Raw genomic sequence first — 21,398 nt, forward strand, 5'->3', positions numbered from 1 at the left:
CAAAAGCTCCACAAGGAGTCTTAAAACAACTTTGCTGCAGTGATCTAACCCCGACATGCCCTGTGGAAAAGACCATGCCTTTTCCGTGGAATGTACCTTAGAAGACACTTTGCTTATTAGCTCTTGTAGTACGTTTAGGGGCACTTGACAAAGTGGGGGACAAGGAATCTTGAGCTACAGTTCAGGACGTGGAACTCTAATCACTGGACCATCCAAGTCCATAGACGAGGGAAGAAAGTGCAATGTTAAAGAGCGCAAACCCTCGTTCTTCCCTCATATTCTGTAATGACTGCCTTGAGTCATAAAGGAAATTTTCCTATCAATTTTAGCCAGGGATGGGGCCGGGCAATCCTGAAACTAAGGGATGAGAACGCCGAAAGCCAAGTCTGTTCCAGGACAGTGGCGGAAGTGCTGTAAAATGAGACGTCTGTCCACCACCCACAAACCAAGTGTTCACAGGCTCCCAGCGCCTGCTGAATGTCAGTGCGTAGGAGCGGGTTAGCAACCTGCAGCTCTGATTTGAGTGCGATCTTGGACGCTGGTTCCTCTGTGCGCTGGATATGGGAGAACTTACGCCGAGCGCGCTAGGTGGGCTGGAGAAGGGCTGAGCTGTTTACTTCTGAACTCTCTGGAATCTTTCTCCTGGAAGCTGGGCGAAGCCATCTCTTAGCCCCAGTAGAGTTTGGGAGCAATGTGCAAATAGAATTGGAGCTGCCACCTTCCTTTCCTCGATTGAACCCGGGTGGCGCCGGGTTGGGGGTAGGCACGTACTAGAGTCCTGCTTTGTGTTCCCACCTCGACACTCGTGGAACGCAGAGGGGAGGGGTTCGTAGGCTAGGCCACTTTGAGAGCTCTGCGGGGTATGTGGACATTCTCTCTTCAGAGGGCTAGGCAAGAAGCGGAGGCACCACACCGCCCCCTTCTCGGGCTCCATCCTTACTCACCGGCAAGCCCTGAACCGCCACAGGTAGTCGGGAGGCGGGCTAGGGAGTCTCCACCTCCTCACGGGCGGCAGCCATTCGGTGCGCTCGGGAGCCTAGGGGGTGGGGCCCATTGGCTGGGGGGCGCTGCCAGTCTCGGGAGGGGGTGTGGTGAGGGTGGGGTCTCGGGCCGCGGCGGGTCGGGGCTGCTCACTGTTTGCTGGGAGGTGGGTGAGCGTGAGCGTGAGCCCGAGCGTGAGCCCGGCTCCTGTAGACTTGCGAACAGTTCAGAGCCAGCGAGAGCGCGCCAGAGAGAGCGCGAGAGAGCGAGGGAGGGTGTGCCTGGGGACCTAGAGGAGACAGGGCGAGAAAGCGAGGGCCCGAGGACCTACGATTTGAGACTGAATGACCATGGCTGTCTCAGCACCTCCGGTGATCTCTGCAACTTCCAGTGGCGCCGGCGTCCCGGGGGGCTTATTTCGGGCCGAACCCCTGTACTCAACTCCTGGAGAGCCTCCTCGTCTCACCCCCAATATGATCAACAGTTTCATGGCCAATAACCACAGCGCCAGCGCCGGGGGTGGCGGGGTCGGTAGTGGCAGCGGAGGCAGCGGCAACACTAACACCAACGAGTGCAGGATGGTCGACATGCATGGGGTGAAGGTGGCTTCATTCCTGATGGACGGCCAGGAACTGATCTGCCTGCCGCAAGTCTTTGATCTCTTCCTCAAGCATCTGGTGGGAGGGTTGCACACGGTGTACACCAAGCTGAAGAGACTGGACATATCCCCTGTGGTGTGTACTGTCGAGCAGGTCCGGATTCTCCGCGGGCTGGGGGCCATCCAGCCCGGGGTGAACCGCTGCAAACTCATCACCAGGAAAGACTTCGAAACTTTGTTCACCGATTGCACCAACGCCAGGTGAGATACTCGTTTCTTGGCTCGCTCTTCCCCCTTTGCCCCCTTCTGCATGTCTCATCACCCTCATCCAACTTTGTCTGTAGAGAGTGAGTCCTAACTAGCTTGCCTCCACTCTTCACCCTCTAAGTCGGTGGGGAAAGAGGACTAGAAGGACTCATGAATTGCCGGTCCCTTCTAGTCCGCGCTCGGTGGCAGGGCTTAGGTCTAAGAAAGTTTGCGGTCCTCTACTGAAACTTTCCAGCCTTTCGCCCATATCTTGCATGGCTTTTTGGCTGCTTGTGGTTATTTGTTAATTTCTCTATTTGGTTTTCTTTCCTGCTCTTTTGTGGCCGTACGGGTCGGATAGGTTTTCTCCTGAACACGGACACCAAGGGCTTTCTGGAGGAGAGGGCTGGCTGAGCTGTAAACTGGGCTCCTAAGCTAGCAATCCAGAACACAGCATTTGGGGGATGCAGAGGGTCGGAAGTCTAGAATCCATCCCAGAGGGTGATTCGTTCCCCATCCTGTGTGTTTGTTGTGAGAGTGCGTGGGGTGTGTGGTGGTGGTGTTTGTGCGTGAGAGAGAGACAGAGCGTGTGAGAGCGTGTGAGGACGTGTGCTCATGCCTGCTATGCAAAGCTCCCCCGTACACGATACAGGAAAGTCGATGGATCCTTTTGTAAAAAAAGAACGACGACAGATGTCACTTTCCTGGGATCGTCCCTTTTGGGTCATCTGCAGAGGGCAATGTGGGGCATGAAACGCTGGGGCTGGGGCCGGTTGGGGGTTGGAGTAGAAGTTGGCAGGTTTTCTAGAGAGGATGCTTTCAGCTCTTCCCCCCAGGCGAACAGTTGGAAGGATCCCATTCCCTCAGAGAGAGGATTTCCTTAAATGATGATGGCCAGCTTCTCTGGTTGTAAGTGTATCTCCTTCATATCACAGCTTAGAAGTACATTAGAGAACAAATGTCCATAAGCAAATTGTATTCAATGTTTCTGAGTTAAAAAAAGAAAGGAAAGGGAACTATATTCAAGATTATTTGACTTTTTAAAGACCTGTGAATTAGTTTTCTTAGTGTTTATTCCATCTCCAGTCTGGTAATATCTGCTAGGAAAGTACACATTTGGCAGATGTGATTAGCATACAAACCAAGAAATCACCATCACCAGGTTAAAAGGAGCAAAGGGTTTTCCTGTAAAAGAGCGCTGCTGTTGATCATTTTGCAGAAAACTTCTGCAGAGGTAGACTTTATCACAATGCAACTTTAAATCGTAAGACCTCTGGGTTTATGAACCAAAACTAACTCAGTTGTCACATTTGTTGTAAAATCCGAATTACTATGTATAGTTGAAGTATACTGACAACTTGTATACAAACTGTTGCTGACTGCTACACTCACATAATGCTGCAGAACTTACAAGGGAACCTTTGGTTTTTCTTTTTTTCTTCTCAGCAGTGTTCCCCTGTGTTTTAGCAATTTAACAGAAACCTGTTCATATGAGAGTTCCTACCTGATTCATAGCTGGGGCTTACAAACCTGGTTTATTAGATCAGATTTTTTTTAAGGACGATAGATAGCCTCAAAACACAAAGGATAACTGCTCCCTCAATAAAACAAGCAATTATAGGTTGTAAGAGTGGAAAGGAAATTTTATTTAGACCACAAAGCACTTTATTAATACACAAACTCAGAGGGTTACCGGGGACTTCGGATGAGGGCTGTCTAGTTCATTTGTTGCCGTTGGAAAAGATTCACAGTTAAACAATTGCAGACATGGAAACCTATCTTCTCTCTCTTTCCCCCTCCCCCTCTTCTCTCCTCCTCTTTCCCTTCCCACTTCTCTCTCTTACAAACACCCATTCTTAAAGTGGAACAATTATTTCACGTAGGAAATTCTCCCTTCCTTAATAATTAATTTACACATCCTTGAGCAAAATCTATGATTTTCATTTAAAAAATAAATAGATTTGTATTTTAATGTGATTTTGATACTTTCCTCTGTAAATAGAAACTTTTCTTTAATTAATTTTTATTAAAGCTATTCACTGAAGGGGAAAATGATAAATTACTCTGTATCCAGAGGCAGGTGTTCTTATACTAGTTTTGGATGCTGTTATGTAATGTATTTTTAGATTATTATTTTAATTTAGTTAAGTTTTATTTACTCCATATCATAGCATTTACAATGCTAACTCTTTTTGGGCTTAAATTGCTTTTGTGTATGTGCATGTATAAAAGTGATAGAAAAATATCAAAAATGTAAGAAGAAATATATATGAGATATAATGCATGTGCCTCCAATTGCATTTTTTTCTTTATGGGTATTTAATTTATTACAAGCATTTTCTATCATTGTGTTACAAGTTTTGTAATATATAATTGTAAAAATTTATGAAATATGTTCTATGAATGCAATCCATGAACGAAGATGAGGAAAACTACTAGAAACACACCTATATTGCAATTTTTAGGTAGTAAAAAAAACCCCGAAATTCTAGGAAAAATCTAATTAATGGTAAAATAACGTTACCAAATTTTATTGATGCAAAATGACCTCGTACTCATGTTGTTAAAAAATAAAAAATATGATACTGCTTATAATGGATGCTTTATGACTTTAGGTAACATTATTTACAGATATGTATACCTTAAATCATTCCCAACATCTGAATGATTTAAGAAAATTGTCAAATTAGTATTTAGAGCAACATTATTTCTATGACTTTTCTATGTAGTGATTAGAAAGGTGAGGGATGTAAATAGGAATGAGGCCCAAGAGAGACAAAATAAGGTAGATGAGACATGAAGCCGGTTAGAGAAAAGAGATGGTGGGATATGAGCAGAATGATGCCAGGAGAGGGAGTGAAACATGGATCAGAAGAGCTTATAGAGATGCCCAGAGAAGATAAGCAATGTACCAATGGAGACTTGGCTAAAGAAGATTGTCATTCAGGACTCATGACTTCTTAGCACTTCTAGTTTAAAGCGGGGGGAAACCGCAAGGAAAAAGTATGTGTTCGGTGAGTGGAAACTCTTACATACTATTCTTATTTAAAAAAAGAGATTCATCTTCATCTTCTGATAGATCAATTTCCACAATGTGTTGTTGAATGGAAGGCTTATTTGTAACGGTGTCATTGACAGTTTTCTTTTTTTACTTAATAAGCATTTCTTCCCCTCTCTGTCAGATAACCGGGGAAGAGTACAAGTCCTGAATTAGGGTATTTTAATTTGGAATGCTTCCTATACTATTCCAGAACACACAAAATGGACTGTTTTCAAATTGGCCATTTTCAAGCACCTTAGCGTATTACCCCTAAGTGGCATTTTGATTCGGCTCAGGGCACATTTTGTGCCCTGAAGAAGAATGAATGAGTAAAATACATACATGATTGTTTCTTTGACAGTACTGAAAGTCACTACAAGAACTCTATCAGTGCCTTTATCAACTATTTTCTTATTAGCTAGTATACCAAAATATTCAAAGTTGTCTTCCCAGAAAAGAAGTTGGAAAATAAGACTTGCCTCAGCTACTGAAGAATAGTGAGACTAAAACTCTTGACTATTCATTGCTCTATTAAGTAAGGTAAGCTTCACATCACTGCAATTCCAAAGGGCTATACGATATTTTCACTTTGATGCCCTTTAACTTCAGAAATTAATTGTAGTGAGATTGTTTTGAAGATTATTAAGAAAATGATGATAAAAAGATCCAAACGAAATGGGAAAAGTTAACATCTTGTTTTAGATGTTTGTTTTTGCAGGTTTTTAAAAAAAATTTTGTGCAAGAGAACCTGGAGTTTTTAATATCAGAGAGAGCAGGCAGATTCAGGAAGCAAATGGCTAAAAATCTCACTCTTTAGTAAGGATTTTCCTTACTAAATTCTTCGAAGTTTAATGTAGCAGTAAAATATTAAATTAAAAATTTGTCTTCAGTGAATGTGAAAAATTAGCCAACACATTTTAGTGTTGTCTGTTTTTATCTACCTATCTCTATAAAAGTAACATTGTCAGACTTCATGATCGACATTTAATTTCATTTGAGGACCAACTGATTAAATGTTACTCAGTTATTTACATGTAGTCAAATGGATGCTTGAAGAAACAAGAAGTATGATTAAGAAAACGTGTTAGTGCATTTGGAGACACGATTCAACATATATTCAAGTGAATAAAAATTCAGTTTTTAAATTAAAAATTAAAATGTCCAATTGTGGTTTATTGTTATTTTGACTACGTGAACAAAACATAAATGGGCTTCCAAGTTAGAATAACTTTATGTGAATTATGATGACGTTTACAATAATTTAGAACTACTTTCAAATACTAGACATGTAGTTATTGTCACCACTCAGTGATTTTGGCTTTGTATTCACACTTGATGAATGTAGTCCCTAATCCACACAGAACAACATAATTTACTTTGAAAATTGATGTTTTCGTTCGTAGTAAAGTTAAGCAAAATCAAATTTTTGAAGAACTTGCATCTTTTTCCTGGGCTAATATTTTGTATAACTTACATTTTCAGAAGCCATAAAAAGGTTTTAGAAATTAATCTGGGCAGCAAATGCAGACATTTTATTTCATAGGATAATCAGGGGATAGTGATATTGTCTATTAAAAGCAGTCACATAGTCGACAGTGCTCTGTCTTTTTTTAGAAGAATGTCGTCAAGATCATAATTAAAGCAATCTAGTCATATGCCAGTGCACAGATCTTCCATGTGTACATTCGTTTTAAATGTACACCTCTGCATAACCAATTTTTGTATATATCTAAATACTTTAGCTGGACTTCATTTTGCCCCAAGCATTCATTTGTTAGGTGATGGATATTACATTAAAGAAATGACACATAATATGATGGAGAATATCTTTGGATATTTATTTATGTATGATATTACCCTCAATGTATAGTACATGAATGCCAATAAAGAATTAGGAAGTGATGGTCTTCAGACATTAATGTTTTATATGGTTTCACACAGGAAATCCCTAATACTTGTAGAAAATATCAAGTTTGAATTATTTGATGCTTTCTTAAGTAACCTTATTTTGTCTTAATGAAATCCCTAGGTGTTTTAAAAGTGCTTCTAGCAGGCAAATATAATTGTGAGAAACACTAATCACAATATATTATGTTTCAGTTGGCAATCTGGAACTCTAGTGGCACTTTATCTGGTACATTTAAAGATACAAGTGATTTAGATTTATCCACTCTATGTTTCAAATATGTGTTAAAACCGCCCCTATTGACCAAAACTGAAAATATGTTTTCAGAGAAAGGATGTCAAACCTTTCCCCAAAAGCAAAACAATTAGGTATTAATGATATTCTAGTTGCATATTCAAAAGGTCCTTGGTAGCATTATTTTTTTCCTCCTTTTCTTCCCTTTCACCATCTCAACCTGCAAAACTCTTCACTGTCACTTCAGATCACACAATTCGAAAAAGATAAAACATCATTTAAACGCATTTGCTTTGGAAGGGAAATTGAGCATTTGCACCCAATAAGCCTGATTGTGGAACTGCATGCAAATTGTGTTTTGATTTATCTCTTTTACACTTTTTTCCATTTGAATTGATCTTGCATTAATTTCACCAAGCGGCTCTGTGAGGCTGCAGATGTTGCCCTGTGTTTAATAAATCAATGAGACAGATCTGAATGAATCACTTTAGATGGATTCTCTGCTCGGTTTGATGTCTAGATGTTATTCTTAGCTTGTTATCATGACAGATGCATTAATGTTCCCATACACTGCCAGCAATGTCAAAGAGATTGAAGCTTTTAAAGTGACGGTATCCCCTTTTCCATTTTCTGCTAGAACAACTAAATTTATTTTACTTTATTTAGGAATCAGAGAAAAATATCAAACCAATCATAAGGTTCTTCTTGGGAAAGATTCTTAATTTTCATGCTATGTTAACTATTCCTAAATGGTGGAAATCAATATATTAAAGGCTAAACATAGTGTAGCTGCTTAATAGTGCCTCCACATTAATATTTAATCATAGTAGGAAAATGAGAATAAGTAATATATGATTGGGACACATTGAAAGTGTCACTATAAATAGAATAATGCTGTATCCAAATTGATTACAGAAGGGTGTTAGTTTTTAAATCCTTGCTAATAAGCTTCTTGTTGGCTTAATGTAGCCGCAATATACTCTTTCCAAGGGATTTAGAACTCTTTCAGGATTTAATATTTCTTTTTAGTAGGAAGGAAACAGCCTGTCCATTGTGTATTCATCATTTCCTCACTTTGTAATGCTCAAAGTCGTAGAAAAGTTTATTTCATTTTAGTATATTTCAGTTATTTATATTCTGGGTAATTATTCGTAAATCATAAATCATTCAGTAACAATAAATGCTACTTTTATAATTTAATTTCTTAGACTATAGAAAAGCATATGCACACCCAAAGGAGCTTTGTTATAACTCTAGTGAAATTTATTACCTACCTGTATTAAAAATCATAATTACCATACCTTATTTCCTTTAACCCGTGTCTTCATTACCTTGGTTTTAGGAGAGAAACAATTCTGTCAATTATTGCAAAATATTTAGAATTTATTGTTGTAAGTGTTTTAACTTTCTAGTTAATCTCTGATATTTTAAAATACACACTTTAAAAAGGAGACTCAATTTCTCTCTTGTTCAACCTTCTGAAGAATATATATTTTAAAAAATCAGCTTTTAGAGGTAGTTCCTCTTTTCAGGCCTTTACAGTATTCCTTCATCATAATTTTCTTGTTACCTTTATTAGAATAGGAAAACAGGAAACACTATTAACTGATACTGTTGAGGTCTGAAATTCTTCAGGAAAATTTTTATCTTCAGTGTTAAGCTAGTCTTGGAAGCTTAGGATACATGCTATGGTCTACAGTATAGTTTAAAGAGAAGTTTGCAATGAAAGTTATGGACAAGAGTTAACTATTTTTTTCAAATTTTGCTTAACGTGGGAATTTCTTCATGGTGAGATCTTGTACTATCCTTTAAAGCTAAATTTTTATATTAGAATTGATGAAATTATTATATTGAGAATGTGAATATAAGATGTAATACACATTGTTTTATGCAAAACTGAATATAATATAGCTAAAGAGCAAATTGATATATTTATCATTGCCTATAATGATATCCTTCAGAGAGAACTGAATTTGTTACATAAAGCAAAACCTTGGATTTGTAATAGTAATTTCTGAGGAGTAATTTTTAACTTTAGTAATATTGATTATAAAATTTCATTAAGCCTAATACTGTGTACATATTAGGCACCTACTTCACATTTGTTAAATGAATACAGTCATGTACACAGCCACATATTTATTCCTCTTCTCAGAATTCTTTGCACAAATTGCTGTTCCTTAAAAAAAGCTAAGAATAGTTACGTAAAGTATGCAATTATTTAAAAGACACTAATTCTGAAATTTTAATTCCATTATAAAACTATTCGTAATCATGCCATAAACTTTGCACAAACATACATATAAAGCTGTCAAAATCTAATATGTGAAATAAGAATGTTTGAACTGATATATATCTTAAAGAAAGTATGACTTCTTGATATTTCCTTTTAGTGAAAACCCACAGCAGATGTTCTAATATTATGAATAGGCAAGAATTAGTAAATTAAACGAGGCTACTACCATAAAATGATTCTCAGCTAACCCTGGTGGCAGTTGACTTTTGATCTTCTTTCAAACAGTAAATGCATGTTTATCCAAAATGAGTCAGTAAGAAGAGGGTTTTCCTCCCTTTTTTCTATAGCCTGTGAGTAGAAACACAAATACCTAAGTATAATGATTTACTTTTTTCCTTGATAACCTCAAGACCCATCCAATTGCAACACTAACTTGTATGAAGTATCCCCCCCTTTTAAAGGAATGACTTAGTTCTTTCAGTTGTAATTAATTTTGAAGAGTAAAATTTCCTTTCATCTAGGACCCCTGAGGTTGAAACTATTCGTGTGTATGTACTATTTTGACCTGTTACAATTATTTAGTTTATTAGAGCAAATTGTGGTGAAAACTTTGTAATTATACTACTGGAAAAAATATATAGTACAGGAAAGTTAAAAAAATAATGAACCACAGTATTTTTATTGCTATATAACCTTTTTATTTTTAAACAAGTTGACTGCTTAATAGTATATAATGTAGTGTGTATGTTAAGGTATAAAACATTCAATTGCAATTGTGTCCAATGATCTTATCAGGTTGCTGGCAACTGCTAGCTGGTAACAGCATTTAGGCTACATTTAGTCTATCTCCTATTTATGCGGTGGGTTAAAAAGAAAAAAGTAATATTGATCTGTCTCCGGATTAAAGTTTGAAATGGGCAACAGCCTGAACACAAAAGGCTTTTTTTTATGATTTCTCAGCTTGCCATTGATCTCCTAGTTTTATTGCATTCATTATTTATTAAAAGAATTTGCAAGCTAAACATAACGTTAAGCTAGTTTGCACACAGGGACCGCACTTAGGAAATTGAATGGAAATTGCATTAGAGATGAACATCTGTGCTATTTTTCCACTCATGTGTTTATGGGTTTGTATAAAAGGTGTATTGGATTAACAGTTATAACCATTATAGCTTACAGCAATATGTTAGATTCTGAGCTTTTAGTTATTTTGAAAGAAGTCCATCTTTCACTTGTTTGTATAAAAATTATAGTAATATCTTTACAAACAATATTTAGGTAAATTTATTTTTGTTGGTATATTTGTCAATGTGTTATCTACATTATGTGTAAGTTGTGAGATGCTCTGCTGTATTGAAGTAAAAACATTTTTAAAAATACATAATTGTCATATAAGACTATACTATCTCAATTGCTTTTCGTAGTAGGGTACATAGGTGCAAATTACACAGTAGTTATTTTAAGAATATTGAGTTTAATGCCATATTAAAGCACACCGAATTCACAGAAATGATGTAAAAACTTTCAAGTGACCATCCATAAAATGTTATTGTGTGTATGTGTTAGGCCTTGATACTTCTGAAGGGATAATAAACATACAGACACTGAAGACTTGCTCTATATGACACTACAGACGATAGGGTGGGATGCTTTATGATATGGTTCCCCTCTTGAATTCAATCCAAGGAAGTTTAACTACAAAAATTCAAGAGGAGCTCACAGGCTGAAACAGTTCTCCAGAGGACATAAGCTAGACCCTAGTGAGTATCTTTTTGGCAGTATTGTTTTTAATCTGTGGACATCTGGAAAACTCATTCTACCTATTTAATTATTGGAGTTCAAATAAACAGGATAAAATAAAAACCTCTTCACATTTTGATCTCTCATGATTAGATTTGTCATGATAGTGTGTGTGTGTGTGTCTATAGAATATACTGACTGTGTGGTGCCAGGTAATATTCTAGGTGCTATGAACGGAGTGAACAAAGTCTCTTCTCTCATGGAGCTTACATTCTGGAACCATGCTGTCTTTAGCTTAGGGCATATAAACCATATACACCCCACCCATTATAGTTGGTAAATTGTGAAATCTTTGAGATTACAAATTTTTGCCATATCTATTGTTGAATAATCTTTAAATTTACTTTCTCATATCTGCCTCATGTGTTATATCAGTAAACACTAGATTTTTTTCAGTCTTTAGAATTATACCAGAAAGGTCCAACTAAAAATAGCTATTGAGATATAAAAGAAAATATTTTGGTTTTATGAATGTAGAGAATTACTCGTGTTATAAATAAAATACACATCAAGAGGAGCTTGGAATAAAACAAGTATTTCCACTTAAGAATGGCTGTGGTTAATTGACTTTAGTATCTTTTCTCTGACATATATTTATTACAAGGGATACGAGTCCTTAAAAATTCATAAAATTAGTCATTCTACGAGACATATGTTTTTGTAGTAAAATGTGAAACTGTGGATTAGAAAAACACGTTTTTTTCTTCCATGTAAAATAGCTTGCTTTCATTTGTGTTGGAGTTTTCAATAGATCCTCGAGTTTGATTTGCTTTGCACGCAGTCCTATACAATGCTGTGTGCCAAAAATTAAAACACAGATGAGAAACACTTATTTGTTTTTATGTGTTCAGAATACATTGACCCCTACATGTTTTATATTTAAACATAAATAACTTTGGAAAACAGGATTTTTTGCAAACATGTGTAATTAAGTGTTTAATGTTAGGCTTGCTGCTTTGAAAATAGTCTGTGATCTGCTAAACTTCTAAATGTATTTTGTAAAAAAAAATTTATGAGTACCCTCTAGGTTTTCATTTGAGGAAGACAAAAAGGGAGTTCATTCATAGAAAAAAATTTACTGCAAAGTACATTTTATGCCCTGTACACAGGTTTAGGTCTCATTTTATAAACCAATTAGAATATTCAGTTTAAACACAATGTACGTACAAATATAATATTTTCCAATCATTTGTCACTTCATTTCAACAAATATTTAATAAGTACCTATTATTAGTCTGTACAAGGCTACTTATGAAGCTGAAAGTAGTGATCTTAAAAACTATGCAAATTCTTATTTGTCTTATCTCCAGATTACCTGGGTAGAGTTTTGTTGTTACTTGGTTAACTCTCAGTTAACCTACACTAAATGCAAGGAACAGGAAATGATGTATATAATTCAAAGTCATAGAAAATTAAAGTAACACTAATTAGGCTTTGCAGTGCATTTTAAAATGTTTATGGCATATTTACCTGTTGAAACATATTTTTCTTATTCTATTATTAAATTATATTTACATGTTATGAGTATTCACTGGTGGGAATGAGAGATAGCCTAGAAATGTGCTAAGGTTGAACTGAATCTGAAATTAAATGCTTCCTGTAGAAAATATCTGAAGTGAAGAAAGCATTAGCAGACACAGAGCTTATACATGACAGCTAACAGCAGTATACTGGATCATGTTAGTTAGTGATTAATAAATTAGTATATTTTGCTTGAATTTATTCTTATGTTGTCTAGGGAAAGATTTATGTACTTAATGGATACAGTGCTCATTACAACTGTTAGCAGATCAAACCTGGCAAACTGCATGAGGCTAGTTGTTGACTTTAACACACTTTCCTGTGCTTAGGACCCCTAAATAACCATCTTCCATAAGTTAAATAAGCATTTATTGACACCAGAGTAATCATGGCTTTTGGGTTAAAACACATTGATGAATATAGGACTAAATCAGATTTTTGTTAAGTGTTTCTACTCTATGATGAGAACAATTAATTGGTTTTCAACTTGCAGTTTAAAAAATGAAGCGGTGTAGTCTTGATGCTGATCATGTCCTGCAAGAGTGGTCCTTTTGGTGATGGGCACGTGTTGAACATTGTGATCTCTGAAGAGGGTAGTAACTGCTCCAGAGCTTGATACCAGGACATGTGATGGAGTCTTGTTCTTACAAGTGCTGTTGTTTTGGATTGGTCTTTGTCATACTAGAAGACTGACAGGTTTTTGTTGTTTTAGCAGCATGTTCATTTTCATGAGGTTGTATGATGCTTACCTAATCCCCATCCTCCCGGAGTCTAAAGCTTTTCTTATTCTTTGCAGTTCAATTGAATTGAATGACTGCTCTTCTATGTATTTGGTGTGTTTTTTTTTTTTGAAGGAGGCTCTCAGTTTTTAAATGTAAATACAACTCAAGAAATTCCTCTTTTTAGATCTTTTTCTGTATTTGTGAGAAAAATGTAAAAGTATTTGTCCCATATGGATTCATGTTCCATCAAAGAACGGGCAGGGGCGCTCCATAATTTAAAGGTTTCTGTCCAATTAGGAAGACTCTTGATTTTAAAGATAAGAGGACTATAATCTGGGTCATGTTAGCATTGATGTCGTTCCATTTGAGCACGGACAAAGGAATGAAGCCAAAGAAGGGTGGAGAAAGCTTGATGAGAAAATATTTCTTATGGAAATATTGACTGGCACAGGAACTAGCTGATAGATGAGAGGCAGGCAGTATAATGTGGGCCGATGAAGGACTTTCCACAGAGCTCTTGAATGAACTATCTCTTTTAATTGCATTCATTTTCTCTTAGTAGTTAGTTTAAGCAGCTTCATGAATAGGAAAAGAAAGCATAAAAATATTAGCTATAAATAAAAATAAAAACACTAAAGGCAGTATGTGGAAATGCTTCTCCCTTTGAGGTGAGCTGGTGGCATTTGAAACCATAACAGAACATTGGAATAGGTGTTGTCACTAAAATAATATTCCTTTACTACACTAGTAAATGTTCACTTTAATTTCTGAAATATTTTATACAGTGTCCATTTATAATTCTTCCATAAGTTTCCTTACTATTACTGGTCCATTAGCCTGATTCTAGCTTGCCATAGCACATTTTGGAAACACATGTTGAGTATGAATTTTTTAAAAAGGGTTACATTTTGCCTTTGGGTATGTGTGTGAAGTTTTTATTGTAGTCAATAGTAACTAAGTGTGCATTTTAGGGAGTAATTTGAACCACTGCATTCAAGAGTATTTAATGAACATTAAAATTTGAATTAAAGAACATCAAAGTGGCATTTTTGTCATTTTTGTATTTAATAAGTACAGTAAAGCTTAAATATTTCCTTCATGCCTTCTGCCTGAAAATATATCTGGAAGTTTAAAATTACTAGCCATGTGTAATAGTAAAAACTTTACATGTATATACTGGTTTATAGTTTATATAGTGCTTTCACGTACATTAGCTCATTTAATCTGATCCTTAGAATAGTCTGTTTTTATAATTTTGTTGTGAAATTTCTAAATTTTTTAAAACAGATGGCTGATCACTTTACAACATGGGACTTCTGGGGATCACTTAATTTCATTTAGCCTTTTTTCATGCAGTGCTAAATCAGCATCATCTGTAGTTATAATGAAACTTATAGTGCTTCTAGGGAATAATGCTACCTTATGTTTGTGCAGAAGTTCACAGGCTGCAGAGCTTGTTCCTACTCTATCTGCATTTATACTCACAGCAACTCTATGAGGCAGGTCATCTGACTGTGAATTTAGGTGAGAAAATTGAAACGTAAGCGAGTAAAATGAATTGCTTAAGGCCATGCAATCTAGTACAGGCAGAGCCAGTTCCTGAATCTAAGCCTTTTGTTGTATGTCCTCTGGGACACTATGCTGTCGATGGTGTCTCTGAGATAGTAAGTCTTGATAGATGGACTTGAGCAAACAAGTTTAGTTACGTGGTAGATTGTTCCAGGTATTCAGGGAATTATGGAAAAACTAGTGGTGCATAACAGAGATAAACTAGTAGGAGAGATAAGCACTACACAAAAGCTTGCCTAGAATGTCTTCAGGGTACATGCTCTTATAGGAAATACTGCCTTTTAATGATGATGTTTTCCAAAATATAGTAACTAAACTCACTTGGTGGAGACTCAATTCTGTATGCCTGTACTGAAAGGTTTTGGGAACCAGCAAAGACATAACATTTTGAATGGGAAAGTGAAAGGAATAATAATTCAAGAAAGTGTGTAGAGATGGCAGTAGTTCATCAAAGCATGATACTGAAAGAATTTATGAAACTGGGACCTAGTTACTAAACAATATGAATTGTCTCTTGTGTCCAAAATACTATGCTAAGGTCTGTGGGTACCTTCAGAGAGCTTTAAATCTCATTATAGAGACAAGGCATACACACATAAAAAAGACTACCAGTGATTCATTCATTTATCAAATAGCTATTGAGTGTCTACTCTGTGTCAGGCACTCTTCTAGGTGCTTGGGATATATCTGTTAAAAATAAACAAAGATCCCTGCTGTTGAAAACGGGGGGTTATATTCTAGGGTATGATAGTGTGGATGAAGAAAATAAACTATATGCCTAATAGAGAAGTCAATTATATTGTATGTTAGAATATGGTAAGGGCTACGGGAAAAATAGAGCAAGCAGAGCAAGGCCAGGGGGAGGAGGTCGGAGTTGGTTGCAGTTTTAAATAGAATGGGTATTATAAGCTTGCTTGAGAATATGAACTTTGTTCACAGACTTGAAAGAGAGGGGAGTTAGCCAAGGCAAATCTGGGGAAAGAATGTCTCAGGCTGAGAAAACAGTTTGACTAAAAGCCCTAAAGCAGGAGCATTTCTAGCAGGTTTGAGAAACAATAGGAGGGTAGTGTGACTGGAGTGGAGTGAGTGAGGGGAAGGGTAGGTGGAATGAGATCATAATGTTAATGTTAGAGGTGGGTCATATAGGGCCTTTTAGGCCATTTTGAGGACTTTGACTTTTACTCTGAAGGAAATGGGGAGTCACTGCAGAGTTCTGAGCAAGCATACAACAGGATTTGACTTAGACATTTAAAGGAACGCTCTAGCTGCTAGGTTATGAATAGGCTTCAAGTGGGGCAAATGTAGAAGCAGTTAGGGTGCTATTGTAGTGAACCAGGAGAGAAGTGGTGGTGGCTTAGACCATAGTGGTAAAGTAGAGGTGGTAAGAACTTGTCAGATTCTGGATAGGTTTTGAAGATAAAATCAGTAGGACTTCCTGATGGATTTAGAAACTGAGCATGAGAGAAAGAAAAGAGTCACAGACAACTGTGAGATTTTGGTCTGAGCACCTGGGAGGATGAAGTTTCCACCTTTTGAGAAGGGGAAGGCTGTAGGTGTAGCAGGTTTGGGGAGAAAGTATAGAATTCAGTTTTATACATGTTAGTTTTTAGATATCTTTTAGCATTTTCAGCCGAGGTGTAGAGTAGTCATTGGATATACAAGTCTAGTGTTTGGGATAGACATCTGGACAGGAGTGACTATAAATAGAAAAATGAGAGTTTCAAAAACTGAGTCCTGGGTCACACCAACATAGAGAGCTTAATGAGAAGAGAAGGAATCAGCAAAAGCTTAAGAAGAAACATTCAGTGAGGTAGGAGGAAAACCAAAAGAGAATGGTGTCCTGAAACCTAAACAAAGAAAATGTATCAGAAAGGAGGGAGTGGTCAACTGTATCAAATGCTGCTAATAAGCCAAAAATCATGAGGGCTGAGAAGTGGCAGTTGGATTTGGCAATGGAAGTCATTGGTGATCTTGATGAGAGCAGTTTTGGGTATAAGAATAGGAAATAAATAATCTGAGTGACATGTGTTTAAGAGAGAATAGGAGGAGAGAAATTGAAGACAGAGAATAGACACTTTTTTCCAGGGATTTGCTGCAGGGGTAGCAAACAACTCGAGGCAGGAGGGAGTAGTTTGAGACCAAAGGCAAGTGAATTAAGAGGTTATTATATTTTACTAAGATGGAAGAAATAACAGCATGGCTGTTAGAAATAACCCAGTAGAAATTTTGAAAAAAAGCTGTTGTAGGAAAGAGAGAAGAGTATTGCTGGAGTGATATTCTTGAATAGGAGAGAGTGAATAGGATCTAGTGCACGAGTAGAGGCATCTGGTTTAGGTTTAGGTAGGAGCAAGGTTAGCACATCTCCATTAACACATGGGAAGCCCAAATATGTAGGGGGAGATTCTGGTTGATCTGGTAATCTGGACTCCATGGAAGTCCTCTTCTTACTGTTTTCAATTTTCTGAGCGAAGTGGCAAACAAATCATTAGTTAGGAGTGAGGATTGGAAAGGAGGTGTTTGAGGTTTGAGGAGAAAGAGAAAGTGTAAAGTAACCATGTAGATGAGTAGGAGAGTAAACTATTTAAAGAAGTTTAGTATAATTGTCAGGGAACATTAAATGCCCATTGAGGTTTATGATCATAAATTCAAAATGTTCAGTGTGGTTGTGTGTTTTAATTCCACTATGTAGGGCTGCATCAGTACTGGGGCAAAGTAGACAAATAATTGGATTTAATGAGAATTGTGGTTTTGCTAAGTGATATGAGTATAACAAAGCCAGAGGGGACAAGGGAGTTGAGGGTTTGTGAAAAAAGTGATTATAATGAATGACAATACATTTTAAACTGGTAAGGAAAAAAGAGGATATTGAGGAGGTGAGAGACAGTGAAAGGATGGTAGTGTCAATGAATTGGTGGTTCCAAGAAGAGATCAAAGAACTGTTGGAGATAGAGTACTAGGAGGAGTGAAACAGAGAAAGAGAGTAGGATGCATGAAATTAAGAACACAGGGGGCTGGCCCAGTGGTGTAGTGGTTGAATTCACGTGCTCTGCTTTGGTGGCCTGGTGTTTGCCTGTTTGGATCCCAAGCGTGGACCTACACACTGCTCATCAAGCCATGCTGTGGCGGCATCCTGCATACAAAGTAGAGGAAAATTGGCACAGACGTTAGCTCAGTGACAATCTTCCTCAAGCAAAAAGAGGAAGATTGGCAACAGATGTTAGCACAGGGCCAATCCTACACACACGTGGACGGACACACACACACACACACACACACACAGAATATGGAAGAGTTGCAGCCATTGGTAATTACAAGGTTTAGGGTATGACTATGGGCATGAATGACTGAAGAGGACAAGATCTTTGGAGGAGAGGAGGTCAAGACAAGGAAAGCCCAGAGTGTTGGTTGTATCATCTATGTTCATTGAAATTGCTAAGCATTAAGAGAGGAGTCTTTCCTAACATATCGTATTTCAATTTTGTAGTACATATAGTAATGCGATCAGAGTTTGGTTTGTTTACAAATACTATTCTTAACTTAATTTCTAAAATTTTAAAATTAAAGTTATTGGAATTAAGAATTCAGGGAACTCAACTTGACTGAAGGTATTGTTGAAAAAGTAACCCACGTTCACTATATTATGAAGGTTTGAATATTTACTCTAACAATCTCTGTTTTGCCATGGGCATGCCGTACTTCAGTTAAGCTGTCTTGCAGAATATGGTGAAAAATAACATTTTCTAAATAACTGAAATAATGTTTGGTTTATTTCATCTATTATTAACATTATTTTACAATAGATGATATACTTCATTTTATTATGAACTGATTTTATACCAGGAACATTATCAGTCCCAGGATGTGTGTTTGTTGATCTTATTAGTATGTCATATATTCATGAAGAGTAAATTAAGTTCCTACTTTCCTTTCAGCCCATTAGTATTCTTCAAACAGAGTACTACAAATCTGCTAGGCACGGTGCAGAACTAAGAAATAGTCATGGTTCTTTACCTATAGATGGTTCATAATGCATTCAAAGTGGCAGAAACCCAATCAATATATATTTTTAACACCTGCTGTTCTCTGAGTCATGTATTATTAACCACACAGAAGCTACTTAAACAGCTCCTGCTGTAGTCACCACTTCTCCTGGCTACCCTTTGACTACTCTGGGGATTTCTGTGACCTTGGAGATTTGGTGATGAAGAAATAGTTAAGCTTTAAATCAAGTTCTTATGTGAAATCATTGCAGAGCAAAGCTAAGAAGTTGGTGTTCTCAATCTTAATTCCTTGCTAAGTACCTAGGAAACGAATTTTCTCTGGTAGGGCTTGCTCAGCCATTCACCTGGCATCTTAATAGAGTGACTGGAAAGAAGGGTTTGGTCAGCATTTGCAAACTCCCATTAGATTCTGTCACTGATTCTGAGTGAGTTTTAATTTCTGCAGCTGGAGAATAGCAAGAGAAGCCAGATGTAGTAACATCTGCTATTAAGACTCTTGTTTAGGGGAAAAAAAGGCAGTTCCATTGTTAAAGTTTGATTTTAGCTTTGTTGGCTTGATTTAAAAAATCTTGTTTCTCTCCTTTATATAGCACTGAAAAGAGACATGTGCATATACTAGACACTGGGTTATCTCAATCAGGATAGGCTGTCCAAAGTGTTGTAGAAAGAACATTTTAGGCATGATGACCCTAATATCTATTACACAAAAGCAAAGCAAGGAACAAGTGATTACTCATCCTGCCTGATATTTCAAATTTGATGAGATTAGAACTTCAAATGAATATTTTATTCAAGCATGAATCATTGGCAGGTCTGTTAAAACTGAATGGAAGTGCAGTGAGGTAATGTAAACTGCCTAAGGAAACTGATAGCAGAAAATGTTAAGGTTGAGATTCCTTTCCAGGAAGAATTGCCACTACTCAAGGTCTAGCTGAAAACGACCATCTTTAAAGATCTAGCTGAAGTCTTACCTCTGCTATGAGGACGTCCCTCCTCATCTGCAGTGATATTTGCTTCTCTGAACTTTTATCTGCAGATAGCCTTTCTTCTTCTTTATAAATTGTTAAGTTTTAAGCTGAGTATGTTTTCTCTTTCCCCCAACTAGCTTCTAAATTCCTCAACTTCAGGAACTGATGTGTCGTTTTATCGCTCATAGTGCCTAATATAGTACATGGATGTAAGTACGCAAATGTTTTCAGTTCACTGACTTAACAGTGTAACTATGATTTATTATAATTAAATGCATTTACTTTGGGAAATGTTCATATTTTAAGAACTTTATTACAATACCTAAGGGGTGTATTTATTCTGATTCTGATTGACAGCTCCTCTCAAGCAACAGAAACCTAGGGAATTGCTAATTCTGTCTCAGATAGTTGCATTTGTCCTCATTCCAACACTTTCTAGATGTATGGCCATCCAAGCCTCAGTTTTTTCATCTAAAAATGGGGATAATATTAGTTACATAACTCATAGACTTGTTAGGAAGGTTGTTTGAGATCATGTACAAAAGTGCTTAGCACATAATAAGAGCTCAGTAAATGTTAGCTCTTCTCATTACTGAAAGCGGTATCGCACTAACATGTGTGAACACTCACACATACATGCATTCCGAACACAAGAAAAAGAGCAAATCTCAGAACAAAATGAACCACTTCTCAGAAATTTTTGCAACCAGTACTAAATTAACTGGTTGACTGTGAGTGACACTGTGTGCACTTCATTTTCTAGGAAATTCTGGTATGTTGACTTTCTAGGCTGGTATGGCAGCTGGTAGGCCATTTATTACTAGTTCTATTTTGGTGGAAAATTCAGCCTTGTGTGTCATTTAGAGTTTGTGACACATGCACCCTCCCAAGGCTTAATGAGTTGTCTGCAGATGGGCTGTTATTTATTACAGTCATGTAGAATAAAATTGATTGTCTTCTAAAATTAATTTTTCATTTGCCTCCAGCCTTGCTTTAATAGAGGACACACAGTTGCCTGTTTGCAGAAATACTGTTTAATCACATTAATATCTCAGCCCCCCAGGCTGAAGAAGATAATTGTACAAACGAACAGCAAAATCTGTATCTTTAACTTCTTTTTATGATTAAATTATGCAAATGACTTATCTCCTGCCCTTCCAAGCACTAATCATCTAATTAGGAATGATGTGTTAAAGGGATGGTTTTGAATGAGGAGAGGGACGAATGCAGGAAGCAGAAAATGGGAGCTGACAAAGAAACCACTGAAGGTAGAGTAATGTGTACTAGATAAATCTATGTACTTGGTACAAAAAGAGATAGGAAGGCTCATATTTACCATCCATAGACCTGAAATGTGTCATCTTTTGGCAGGAAATAGAATTCCTTATCTCTTACATCTTTTTTGAGATTATCTTCAAATTCTTAGTAAGGCAAATGTAAAGTTTTCTGTATTCTTGAACACTCAAGGAGTCTAGGGGCTATACGCTCACCCAGTGAAGAAGCTGGCTTGCTCTTTTAATCCACGGAGGAGGATGTGCAGCGAAGGGATGGGGCTGCACCTTGGTCGGGAACACAC

General features: G+C 37.1%; 1 protein-coding gene across 7 annotated transcripts in view; it reads left to right on the plus strand.

Moving 5' to 3' along the window:
• The first annotated feature begins 525 nt into the window (after positions 1–525).
• DACH2 (dachshund family transcription factor 2) overlaps positions 526–21,398 on the plus strand; it is a 466,299-nt gene continuing 445,426 nt past the window's right edge. Inside the window, exon 1 of one of the 7 annotated variants that reach the window (XM_070604000.1) lies at positions 526–1,840. In XM_070604000.1, the coding sequence (XP_070460101.1) occupies positions 1,326–1,840 (515 nt within the window). In that variant the 5' untranslated portion in view covers positions 526–1,325. The remainder of the gene's footprint in view (positions 1,841–21,398) is intronic. The other 6 variants (XM_070603995.1, XM_070603994.1, XM_070603997.1 and 3 more) reach the window with 6 other exon arrangements.

The sequence above is a fragment of the Equus przewalskii genome, chromosome X (genome assembly GCF_037783145.1).
Source record: "Equus przewalskii isolate Varuska chromosome X, EquPr2, whole genome shotgun sequence".
Taxonomy (NCBI): domain Eukaryota; kingdom Metazoa; phylum Chordata; class Mammalia; order Perissodactyla; family Equidae; genus Equus; species Equus przewalskii.